The sequence below is a fragment of the Ixodes scapularis genome, unplaced genomic scaffold (assembly GCF_016920785.2).
Source record: "Ixodes scapularis isolate PalLabHiFi unplaced genomic scaffold, ASM1692078v2 PGA_scaffold0__279_contigs__length_252992795, whole genome shotgun sequence".
Lineage (NCBI taxonomy): Eukaryota > Metazoa > Arthropoda > Arachnida > Ixodida > Ixodidae > Ixodes > Ixodes scapularis.
The window spans coordinates 110321278-110334551 of NW_024609835.1; the positions used below are offsets into that span (position 1 = coordinate 110321278).

General features: G+C 52.0%; 1 protein-coding gene across 1 annotated transcript; it reads left to right on the plus strand.

The window, feature by feature from the left end:
• Window positions 1-12188: 12188 nt before the first annotated feature.
• Window positions 12189-13046, plus strand: LOC120846151 (the record flags this gene model as incomplete). Its single annotated transcript, XM_040217837.1, has 1 exon — window positions 12189-13046. A coding segment is annotated over one exon (858 nt), but the record flags the coding sequence as incomplete, so codon positions are not given.
• Between the last annotated feature and the right edge of the window lie 228 nt (window positions 13047-13274).

Here is a 13274-nt window from a genome sequence, read left to right on the forward strand (position 1 = left end):
CAGGCGCCTTCGTTACTAACCACGTGGCCTAGGAACTTCAGTTCGTCATAAGCGAACCGACACTTTAACGGCTTGTGGGTGAGTCAGGCGGTCTGTATGACTTGCAGAACTGCTCGGAGTCGTCGCAAGTGCTCAATCGAGGTCACTTGAAAACACCACGACGTCGTAAAGCTAGACGAGACAGCTCTGCCACTTCATTCCTGCCAGTACGGTGTCCATGACACGTTGGAAATTCGCTGGCGCCGTGCATAGTCCGAAGGGCATCACCTTGAAGTCGTACAGCCAGTGTGAAAGCTGTCTTCTCTCGGTCCCGTTCATTGACTTCGATCTGCCAGTAGCCGCTCTTCAAGTCCAATGATAAAAAAATATCGAGAATGGCGCAGCCGGTCTAGCGTGTCATCGATGCGGCGGAGTGGATAGACGTCTTTCTTCGTTACCGTGTTCAGCTGCCGGTAGTCCACGCAGAACGTAAGCGTTCCCTCATTCTTTTTAACCAGCACGACTGGAGAGGCCCACAGATTGCGTGAAGGCTGCATTATGTCGTCGTTCAGCATTTTTTGCACTTGCTTTTGGATGACCTCCCTTTTTTTACGGAGACTTTGTACGGCGATCGGTGCACAGGGAGCACTTCATCCTCGGTAACGATGCGATGCTTCGCAACGGCGGTTTGGCGCACCTTCGACGACGTCGTGAAGTAGTCGCTGTATTCGACGAGGAGGTCACTCTGCTGCCGTCCTTTCGGACCTGGAAGTTTGGGGTCAATGTGGAGCTGCGCTGGTGGCGTAATGTCTTGCTGAGGTGGCGTTGATTCTTCAGCAATCGCGGCGATTTCGGCTGAGTTACGAAGTTCCTCGACTTGGTTTACAGCGGCACCTATTGTGAGGTGTTGCGTTTCTAGTCGGAAGTTCGGCACAAGGGCCACGGTGCGCCCATCCTGAAGTTCAGCTACTCCTCTTGCGACGCCTATTCCTCTTCCCAGGAGCAATTGACGGTCGCCTTCCAGAAGAACTTAGCCGCAGGTAGCTGCATCGGTCACGACGGGTACGAAAACATTTGATCGCTGCGGCAGGTTCACGTGGTCGGCAGCGACTCGGACGGCGGCTGACGCTGTTGGGGTTTCTCTGAAAGCGGAACAGGCGTCCGCAACGTCCATCTGTTCTCACCAAGGTCGATGATGGCGCTGTATTTACACAGAAAGTTCATGCGGAGAATGGCGTCTCTGGAACACTCTTGCAGAACGACGAATTTCACAGGTCACGCTTCACCGTGGATTTCGACACGAGCAGTGCACCCTCCGACAGGCGTGATGAGGTGCCCTCCAGCGGTTCGTATTTGTGGCCTTCCCCAGAGCGTCGTAACTTTTTGTAAGCGGCGAGAGAGTCTCCCACTCAACACTGAGTGGTCTGCTCCGGTGTCCACGGGGGCAGATGCGTCGTGGCCGTCGATACCAACTTTTAGGTTGTTGGGCACCGTTGTGGGAGTGTCAATGGAATGCGTGGCGTCGAAAGAGTGGGAGCGCTCCGGCGTTCTTGGAGGCTGTTTACTTCGGTCGTCTTCGGCAACGCCACCTCCAGGCGTTGACGCGCTTTGTTTTCCCGGCGAATCTGGGGATACAGGCTCTTTCGGCGGGGTCGTGGCGCCGGAGACGGTGAACGTCGTGGCGATGGTGAGCGGGATTCACGGCGAAGAGACGGCGCTGAGGAGGGCGAGCGTCGGAGGTAGTCCTCGATGTCGTGAGGGCGCTCGCCGTACCTCGGGTGTGGGTCGTCCGGGTTGAAACAACGCAGCCCAAGTCGACGGTAGGGGTAAATGTGGTGGGCTTCCCCGCAGTGGTCGCAGAGCGCGCGTCGGTCTGCCGTTTGCCATACGTCGGTCTTTCTCGACGAGGGTCGTTCTGCTTACTGGGCTTGTTCTTCTTGACGCAGAGGATACCGCGGCTTTGGGGCGTCTCTTCGGTCTGGCGCTGAAGCCTGGCGGGGAGATTGCGGTGGTTTTCGGGCCATGGCAGCGTAGTTCAACGTCGGTTCTTCTTGCGTGGTCACGTTGATGGGAATTCCAGGTTGGACCGCCCGTTGGACTTCCTCGCGCACAAGCTCGGTGATGGAGAGTGCCGCTGGACGACTCGAAGCAGGGAGCAAAATGCTGAGTTCCTCCTGGACGACGTCCCGGATAATTTCGTGGATGTCCGGGGTTACAGGGGAGGTTCCGTCGCTAAACAGGGTGGATGCGGTGACGCCTGGATGTCGTTGGTAGTGGGAAGCGCGAGCTTAGACGGCGCGCTCGATGTTGGTTGCCTCCATGACGACGGCTTCGACGGTGGTCGGCTGGTTTTGCAGACGAGGCTTCCGAAGATGTCATCCTTTACACCTCGCATCAGGATCCGCAGTTTCTTTTCGTGGGTGGCTTGAGTGGCGCCGCGAGCGACCAGGTGCAGAACATCCTTGACGACACTGGTGATTGTGTCGTTTGTGGCCTGGGTCCTCTATGGAAGAAGGTCCTCGCTCCTCTCCCGTCAATATTTGTTGGTGAGAGTCCGTCTCAGCTCATCCTTGAACGTGGTCCACGAGGTCAAGGAAGTTTCGTTATTTTCAAACCAGTGCCGGGCCGTTCCTTCGCGCGTGAAGTAAAGGCTCTGCAGGTGCTGTTCTTCCGTCCATCGGTTGTGCTAGGGCCATTCACTCGTACTGCAGTAGCCAGTCCTCGACGTCTTTATAGGTCTCACCATGGAAGGACGTGGACGTACGAGCAGCAACGGGTAAGACAACGACGGGTAGAGTGGTCATCGTCAAGGTCTTCTTCTTTGGTTTTTGCGTCAGGGGTCCAAGTTCCGAAGATTGGCCTTTGGTACGGCTGCTTGCTCTGGCGTCGGAGTCTTTTGCGAACGGTAGCCTTCCGGGGCTGAGCACCTCACTTCGCCGTTATGTCTTCGGGGGGATACGCTTCGCGGGCATAGCCCAAAATGTCATGAATGACAATTGATGAAGCGACAAAAAATTAAACCAAATATTTCATGGGGCGAACTTGTGCCCAAAATAAAAAGGAAACATAAGAAAACAATACAGTGTCGCGGGTGTCGATGGCGGCGTAACAGCAGGATTGACGCTGGGGCGAGACTGACTGCTGCTTACCACGCGGAGCTTCTTTCGTAGCCGCGTGGGTCTCTGGAACATTCAGCCTAGAACGCTCGGCGCGTAGAACATTCGCAACTCGATCAGACAAGAAAGTTCTCGGATTTGCGAGAACGCCAAGTAGTAAGAATATATAAAACAACATCCCACTGCCTGGATTCTAACCCAGATGTTCCGCGCGACAGCCAAGCATGGTAACCATTCGGCCACGTACGCCTCGCTCGGCGACGCGCGTGGAAATATATTAACTTTTAATTAACTAATTAAAAGTAATAAGAAATATAATGGTTAATTGACTTACCGTGACAACTAGACTCTATACTATGTCCCAATGGCCGCATGACTCACATCCAGACAGTATTGTAAAGCTTTCACGGTTTCTTTGAGAAAAACCTGTAAAGCCTAAAAATAAACACCTTGTATAGTTGGGCCCACTGGAACTTTGGCAACAGGCTGCTTGTATGGAATAAACACGCACTTGCCGGCACAAATGACGCTCACCCGTGAATCTCTGACTCGTGAGTCATCACTTCGCGGGTCGCTGACGCCAAGTTCACAACACGAAGTTTGGTTTCGAAACTGGCTTTGCCTACGTAAGACGTTGTGGGTAAAGGCTGGTTCACACTGGGCCGTTTCTTACGTTACGTTAAGTTACGTTGCGTTATGTTATGTTGCGTTACGTTCCACTTGAGTACAGCACGATCACGCTGTTCCGTCAAAGCTCCGTTAAAAACATGCAACGACCAATAGCAAACAACCTGTACAATCTGAGATTAGCCAACAGTAAGCGAGTTAGCCAGGCAACACTGACAGACATGGCGGCCAGCGAGCGGACGGTCGACTGTCGTATGGTGTGTACCGGTGAGGTGACATGTCTCTTTTGAACTGCGAAAGTCCCGATATGCTGCATGCGCTGTTTGTTCAGTGCATCGGGAGCTACGTTGCTCGATCCGGCAGCGACATGGACTGGGCACTAATAGCGCGAGCCACCGCCGCGATCATTCTGCGGTCCCGACGAAGGCGCCACTGTCGAGAGTGGATACGGTTCCTTCTTCGATCGAGGGAAACGTTTGGCGAGTTCCATCCCCTCGTTTGAGATATGCGTCTGGACAACGGGAGCGACTTCTTCCAGTATTTCAGGATAACGCGGCAAAGGTGCGTGTTCCTCCCTGGGAATCGTTCATAAAACAAAACCAGCCACGCACACAGGAGCTGACTGCTATTTTTGTTCAGATTCGACCAGCTACTTGCTCTGGTTGGGCCCCAACTACAAAGGGAGGCAACTCCTTGGAGGAAGCCGATCTCCCCAGCTGAGCGGCTATCGCTAACAATCCGGTAAGCAAGGACACTTTAATACAAAGTACATACCTTGATTACATTCTGGGGATTCCGAACGTACTACCGCGAATATGATTTGCAACAGTCAATTTTGCTTTTTGGCTATTCGTGCGGTTCTAGTAAGCTTTAATATTTTTCGATTGTGGGGACCCTCTCCCTGGCTCCCCCGCGCTCCGTGACCTTCCCGGTCCCCGCCGCCGTACCGTCAGGCGCTCCTTCGTTCCCCGTGACCTTCCCGTTTTCCGTCGCCGTCCTGTCGCGGAACGTCCGAGCTCTCCGGGAGGAACGGGGCAAGCGCCCCCTCACCCAGCGCTGACGTCGGAGGGTCCACAGTTTATCATATACAGTTTGCCCACTGTAGAATAAGCCTGTGGTAATCGCAAACCACGTGATCGAGGGCCTTGTGTGAATAAAAGTACATTGTAGAACTAAACTCATTACATATTACTCACACAATATTAATTATATTGATAACCTAATAATTCAAAAAGAGCGAAAGTTCCTTAAACAATTATTTAAACTCGTAAAAGCGCCCTCTCACCACGGATGGGGTAACTAACCACATTTTATGCTTCGTTTTTATTGTTTTGCTTTTCAAGATGGCGGCCCCCATGGCATTTTGTGTACCCGGTTCTCGCGTTTGCTTGCGTTGCGCTTTCGCTTTATTGTGACGTGCGCACCACTGGACGACAATCACAGGTAATTTATTCACACAAGAGTTATTTCCAGCAGGCAAATGTTTATTTTCGCTCTACATTGTACAATTTATAAAACGTTACAAACAGCACATGCAATGATGCGGTTGCTGACGGGTATTATCGAACATACACGGTAGTACAAACAGTTTGAATGTTAGCCTTCAAGCTATATGCATAAACAATGATAAACCTAAGATCAACAAACATAGTCTAAACACGTAGAAGTAACGTCGCGGTAAAGGTATTTCAAAACAGCTATTCATAAACCATGCAAAAAAAAAAAAGACTGCACAGACGCGACAGTTTTACATAACGAGTGCGATTACAAACCAGTTGCTTTAACAGTAACTACAGGCTAATGTGGTAAAGAATAAAGCGGTGCTTGGAGGTGCATTTGACCTGCCTGTCCTTTCCCCCCAAGATGAATGTTCAACACATTTGGGGGCTATGTTCGACGACAAATGTTTCGTTTCTCCTAAAAAGAAACGGAAGTGATGGAAGTGAAGATATTGCGTCTGATTGGTTAGAGGCTCAAATGATGAAAGTTCCCGCTTTCGTCATTTGAGCCTCTAACTAATCAGACGCGATATTGTCACTTCCATCACTTCCCTTTCTTCTTAGGAGAAACGAGACATTTGTCGAACATTGCCCCCCTGGTCAGTTTTCTATGATATGTTGGATCTAGCCAGTCAATTTTTTCAGCACAATGTTAAGCTGTTAGGTTCGATGACAGCGCGCCTTTACAACTCTCCGTCTCCTGATCTGCCTAACGGGGCTACTGGCCCTTCGACAAAAATATCACCTATCATCGACAAACCGTAAGCACCTAGAATGCCACTTTCTGACTGCAGCATCACCATTGAACATTGTAATCCATGGAAGCAACCTCCTGGCTCAGCATTCTTCACTCATCGCCCTCGCCAACCTCACCTAATCTCGTTATTGCTGCTCACTGGTGAAGCACACCCGCCAGCAATATGAAAGTGAACACATTACCTGGATTCTTGCCCGTTTTACGGCTCTCTAAAGCTATATTAACTCTCAACATCTCAAATAGTACGTGGCTTGGGGTCTAAACTTTGCATTCTAGCCCTCTTCTGGAACAGAGCTTGTTCCAAAACTTGCAGGAGCGTCAAAAACAAGAAGAGGGCTGTTCACCTTCATATCGCTCACAGGTGTACCTTCAAACTCCGGCTCACGTCCCACCTGCCCCTGCTGTTTCCTGTCTGTCGACAATGTCGACACTCTCCGATGCGACATTTATGATTTGTGGTTCCACCAGAAATGTGAAGATGTATCTCTCACTTTGTATAGACGCCTCTCCTCATTATCAACCGAGTGGCTCTGTGCGGCGTGCCAGCTCCCACCCCTGGCCGATGACCTCTTTCCATCCCCTAAGCAGCACGGAGCCCCTGTGTACCCCACCATCATCGCCAACTCTACCAAGTACTTCTCCGACCCGCCTCCGGCGAGCGACATCGGCAGCATTCACCGTTCGCATGACAACTCCGCGTTTGGCATAGTTGTCGCGTGAAAAGTACGCGATCGGAGTCTACAGACACCAATCCCGTTTGGTTTTCCAACATTTGCTTCCTAAAAAACAACCTTCCTAACTTTAAAGCGCTGAAGTAATCTTTCCCAAATACAATATTCGCTGTGTGCGAGACATGGCTGGACGCCTGTCTTTGGTGGGCAATTAATGGGGAATTGATCAATCTCGCACAATTCTCTTTATTCCAGCAAAACTGTCCCTCCTTGGGGCGAAGGAGTCTGTCCTCGCCATGCCATAACACCTGCCCTGCCAACGTCTCGACCACCTCACCCCTCCAAGTCTAGAAGCCATCTTTGTCGAGGTATTTTGTAAACATGGAAAGCTTCTTCTGGTGTCTACCTACTGCCCACCCTCCCTCCGTGAACAATCGTACGCCCTCCTCCAAAAGAGCCTACAGCGCGTCGACCCCAGCAAGTTCTCTGCACTGTTCATCTGATCCACTTGATGACATGCTGTAAGAGGTATTGGAAACTGCTGGCCTCACCCAACTTCATGACGCCTCATTCTACATTTCTCAAAACAGCAACGCTACATTCCTCGACCTCGTCTGCACCAATCATCCCACCTTATCCTACCGCTGCACAGTGAAATCCAGCCTACCAGGCAGTGATCGCAGTGCTCTCCTCACCAATATCCATTGCCCTAAGCGAGGTCATCAAGCCAAGAAGTTCCAGCAGTTCTAAAAAAACGATTTCCCTCATCTCAATCAGCTCATCCACCTCGCTCCCTGGTTCATTGTGTTTGATCACCCATCGGCTGACGAGGCCGACGACCTCTCGCTCAACATATCAGCAATTCAGCACAAATGTGTTCACCCTAAGGATCAATAGGAGGCACGGCAGCCTTCCATGGATGACAAAGGAGATTGCAGTCTTAATCAGACGTAAACACCGACTATTCAAAAAAGTGCCTCTAAATCCCACTAATCTTATCCAAGCCCACCAGGCACGTACCGAAGTCAAGCATCTCATTCATATCTCCCATAACGATTACCTACCAACTAAGAGCAAAAGCAACCTGCCAGCCCAAACTCTTGGGCATGTTTTCACTATAAAAAAAAAAAATGTTCCACGCGCCGGTCTTCACACATCACGGCAGGCCCTATTCTAATCTTGACGACATAGCACAGCTCTTCTCTTACCACATTTCTCGGGCTGTAGCATTACTTGACCCTACCGCACCTAACCTTTGTCCCACCCAACCCACAACTCAGCCAATCAAGGCCACACCAGCAATCACACTCTCTTCCATAGTCATTCTTCAAAGTGAAACCTACGAAGCCCTCGCCTGTGACAACTCTCAACGCCCTGGATCAGACAGCCTCAACCCTGCATTGCTTAAATCCGGTGCTGGCTGTATCTCCCCCGTCCTCACTCGCCTCTTCAACGATTTTCTCTCCCACAGCTCTGTTCCTAAATCCTGGAAAGTTGAGTCAGTAACGCCCCTCAAAAAGGGACACGGTGCTCCCTCAAGTCTAACATCCACTTGTGATGGAGTGTATTACCGACTCATTCGGTGCTGTGCGTGCGGGCACGTGTGTGTGTGTCCCACCGTGGCGTTCGCGCCAGATTACAAAGAATCCTCGCCTCGCGGCCAGGGGAAGAAAAGAGGACAAAGAAGAGGGACAGCAAAAAAAGGGCGGTTTAGCCATCGCAAGCCTTCGGACAGAGAACGTTGTAGCAGTTGTCTATGTCGCGAACTAGTCCTGGGTACTGTCTCTCCTCAACGTCGGGGCCCGACGTTGAGGAGAGACGGTACCCAGGACTAGTTCGGCACATATAACTTTATCTAAACTCGGCTTGAGTTCGCGACACAGACAACTGCTACGACGTTCTCCGTCCGAAGGCTTGCGATGGCTAAACCAAACAATGGAGCCCCCGCCAATATGGTTTCCGCCCGGCAGGAGCTGCGAATCGGCCCTTGCAGCTTTCACTTATGCACTCAGCACCAGCCTCGACAACCAAGCTCCGTGCGAGATCGTCCAGTTAGACTTCAGAAAGGCTTTTAACAGCGCAGACCACAGCTTGTTTCTATCCAAACTCCAACAGATGGAAATCTCCGGCATGAGGAATTAAAAATTTACTTTTTCACACTACCTCATTCTTCAAGGGCTCTTTTCGTGATTTAGCATAAACTGGAAACACTACTAACACGTAGGGTGTCCACTGAGCTAGGTTATGTGTGCCATTGCGTTTCAAAAGGGCTTTGAGAAAACTAATTGAAGAACACTTTGTCCAAGCTCAAGAGAAAAAATCTTGTTCTTGACCACTGGCTAACACAACATGATGGGAGCAACCGGTTATTGTTTTCTTCCGGTGACTTCAGAACGAAGTCTACTGGCACGACAACCAGCTGTGGTTGTCGTGCTGATCTCTAAGACAAATCGTGATGAGGAAAAGCTAGAGAAAAAATTTAAAAGCGCTAACAAAGACGAGGACAAAAAGGAAGGCGAACAGGACGAGCGCTTACTCTCAACTGAACATTTAGCGCTTTTAAATTTTATATCATGAACCAAATTGCCCGCTTCGCCACTTTAGTAAGAGCTAGAGCCCTCCCAGCCACTGTTTTTTCCCAGATATGCAGAACTACCTTTACTGCACTTACCCAACCATTTACACAGTTTGTTATATGACGAGTTGCAGATTATTGTCAAGTGACCACCTGTGGCTGCGACATTCATAATTGCATAAGAGATCATAGAATAGATGCCAGAACCCTCAAGAGGAATGTTATGCCGCAATGTCAATTTTGGTGGCCCTATTACAGCTATGATCTGTTTCAGCCTAATTTTACAAAGAAAAGCACTGCCGCCCATTGGAGCTAATCAGAGCAACGAAGCAAGTTTTGTGAGAGCTCTCCGTAGGAGGTGTATACTCCCACAATATGTTGTCCCGTCCCTCAGCCAAATGTTCCGGTTGTCTCGTTGGTGCCGTAGCTTTGGTAATGCCCTGTAAGCTGCAGAAGGATGAGTCAACCTAGTTCCAGTAACAGTTCACCTCACGTACGAATATGACCAGAAAATGCTCATGCCACCCAAGGATGAGGGTCGACAAATTTCCCAGCGTACGGTCTCCGATTTTCTTCTTGTGGCCCAGATGATGAGCTGCCTCTTGAGTTTCCTCACTTCATCCCCCTGGTTACTGATGGTCCTTGTCTCTGGTGTCCGGCCCTTGCAGCTTGCATCCACACGTTTGTCGCCCTTGTGGTATTCTCTGTGATTCTCCGAGGAACCATCGTACTGGAACAAGAAAGTAACAGTATACAGTGAATGGACGAAGCGGGACACACCTTATACTCAGGGGCAGATCCAGAACTCCGTTTATGGGGGGGGCAGAAAGTTTGCAAGGATGCTATTCTCCCCTTCTTTCGTGTGCACCGGGGGGTCCGGCCATGTCGAATTGCCTTCCGAGATGGGGGGAGGGGGGTGGGTCCACTTTGTTTGGGGGGGGGGGGGGGCGGCGGGGCGGCCGTTCCCGTCGCCCCCCCTTGGATCTGTCCCTGCTTATACTTCTAAATTGGAGAAGTACTGTGGGTCTTACTGCATGACGTGCCAAGCGGAGATAAATAATGTCTGGAGCTTGACGGGGGGAGGAGGGGTCTCGACGCATGCTGGACGACAGGTGCCAGATGCTGCCATACCCACAGGGTATCCTGAGAAGAGAGAGAAGACAGGTGTGAGTCCCGGAAATTCGCATATTTGAGTAACACTTTTTTGGAGGTGCCTTCCCGTTAATTCCCTTCAAGGGACATCCATCTGACTAGTTAATTCAGAATTATGTTCAATGTACCCAGTCAACTTGCTTAGCCAAATGCAAATATATAACAAGTGGTAAATTCACTTTTTATACTGTTGCGTGTTTTTTTGTTTTGCTTTTTATATCTTATGATATGATGCCAACTTCTCTTTTATGATTTTACAGATTAGCAAATCCAAGGTTCGGTCCTGATCCGCGTCATTTGCTACTATATTTATATTTTTCCAGTAAAGTGGTGTGAAAGTTTCGATACGTGGAGCTTGGGCGTGAACAAGCAATTCATTACGTTCGACCGTTTCACAAGTCACGTCCGACGTACATACGACTAAGAAATTAATCGAGTCACATACACTGCGTTGGAGAAAAGACGATCGTGCCATGGCCTGACGCGAAGGACAGCACGAGCACTTTAAAATGTTTGCACTCACCAGCAACGAACTTGAAGCGGAATCCCGGAATCTCGAACGGCGAAGTGAGTCCCCGGCTTTTTGGCTTCTTGCCTGAGCAGGCCCACTTAGAACACATTCATAGCGCGATTCGGTAACTCACGTGACATTAAAACACCAAGCGAGGATCCATCCGAAAGGGAAATGTACAAGGAAAGAGAAATTCGCAGAACAGCAACACCGACAACGCGACCGGCGACATGGCTTCGGTTAGGGCAATGAACTTTTTGAAGCTAACGGTAACTGCTCGATCTTTTCTTTCCATGTTGGTTTATCATTATTACCTAGCTTATTATGTTTTCTAAAAATAATAACATTAACGAACTCAATTTAGTCAATTGCGATTCTTTTTGACCCTGTTTTTTTTGTTTGTTTTTGTTTGACAACTTCAGTTGTCGCCATCCGGCTTGAGGAGCGCTGTGTACGCGCGATTACCGGAAGTGGCCTTGAGTGGGACCACTGGTTATGATTCCACTGTGGGAGGGTCGGCTCGCGGCAAGGTTCCCGATTGGACGGTCGGCGGGACAAGGACTTGGGAAGGTCTTAAAAGGGGAACGAAGACAAAGGAAGGGGTCTTTGGCTGGCGACTTCGAAAGGGACCGGTCAGGGAGGTCATCGGGACAACAGCGACGAGCGGATCTTCAACGACGTGAGTTTGAGTAAACTCTTTTGAACACGCACTGTGTGGGTGACTTCTTGGGGAGCGAGCGAGGCACGTCCCGATCGGGCGTCGATCAGGTAGCGACCCACATAATCTGGCGCCCACGTGGGAGCCCGATCGGTTGGCCGTTGCTTTCGCTCCTCCCTGAGAGGTCGCGCACTTTGCGTTTTCCCGGATTTTGGAGGTTAGCGTGCTCGAATTTTGCGAATTGTGTTCGAGTTGGTAGAAAGTGACAATGGTCGACCCCAGGTCGACCACCGGCGCGAGTAAGGACGGTTCGTCGGAGGACGAGCCTGGGCGAGATAGCGGGGGGGCTGCTCCGATTAGCGGAGACTCGGGCTCACGCGCGCCCCCGGAGACTGGGACTTCGCCCCCAGCTTCACTAGCGACGGAAGGCGTGCTAGACGCCGGTGAACTGATGCGCGCAATGACGCGGATGATGGACGCGATGTCGCGGCAGATGGGGACAGCCCCAAGCGTCGCGAGTGCCGCGCCTTTGCCGATACCCCGCCCGCGGTTGAGCGTGCCTACGCCGACGTACTCGGGGTACTCCGACGGGAAATCGGTGCACGATTTCCTGCAGGATTTAGACGCGTACGTAACCGCTTTGGGGGCATCGGACGCAACAGCCCTGCTGCAGATCGTGCCGATTGCACTGACGGGCGACGCCGCGCGTTGGAGACGGCTGCAAACGCCGTTTCAATCAATGGCGGACTTCCGGGCGCGGTTTCGGGAGAAATTCCTTCCTCCCGACTACGAGATGCGGATTCGCGACGAGCTGGCGAGCCGTACTCAGCACCCGGATGAGAGCCTCGTGGAGTACGTCCGTGCACTCCAGGAGCTCTACTCGCGGGCCGAACCCTCCGCGCCTAACGCGGAGAAAGTAGCGAGGGCGATCCGCCAGTGCCACCCCAGATTTAAGGCGTATCTTCGAGGACGCGATTTCGCAGACCTCGAAGCACTGGCGAGAGAGGCGCGCACAGTTCAAGCGGGCTTGCTCGCTGAGCTGCAGTATCGGCCCCCTCCAAGAGCCGAGGAGTCCTTGGAGCCGGGTTGCGCGTGGACGGGACGCGCCGCGGACGGTTACGTCGAGTCGCAGACGGCGTACGTGGCCGTCGCGGATCGCGGGAATGGCGGAGCCATTCCACCTCGGGCCCTGGACCCATTCGGCTTCGAGCAAAGGCGCAGGGTAGCCAGCGCAAACTCAGCCGGGGCGCAACCCCGTAGGGGGGGCGGCGCGGTCGAATACCGCGGAGACGTGACGCGTTACGACGCTCGCGGCAGCGACAACAGCGCTCGGCGAGGCGGCGCGCCGCGTGCCGTTAGCGACAGATCAACTGTAGCACGCGACGACCGCGCCCAAGTCAGGTGCTTCAGGTGTCACCAGCCTGGGCACATCAGGCGGCAATGCACGTGGGCAGCGGCCGAATCCGGATACTCGGAAAACGCGCGGGGCCGGCGCCAGTAATCGGGTTGCCCGAATCAAGGTTGCCGGCCGCTGCCGAGGCCCCGGGTCAGTTCGCCGACGGGGCGGAAGTCGCGGGCAGCGATCGGGTAGCGTTCGCGCCGTCGGCATGTCGGGGTCAGGACTCGACATGTGAAAGGGGTCCGTACGTGCGGGTAGAGATCGGTGGTAAAGATTATCTAGCATTAGTCGACACCGGCTCAACCCTCTCTCTCATCGGAGACTCCGTGT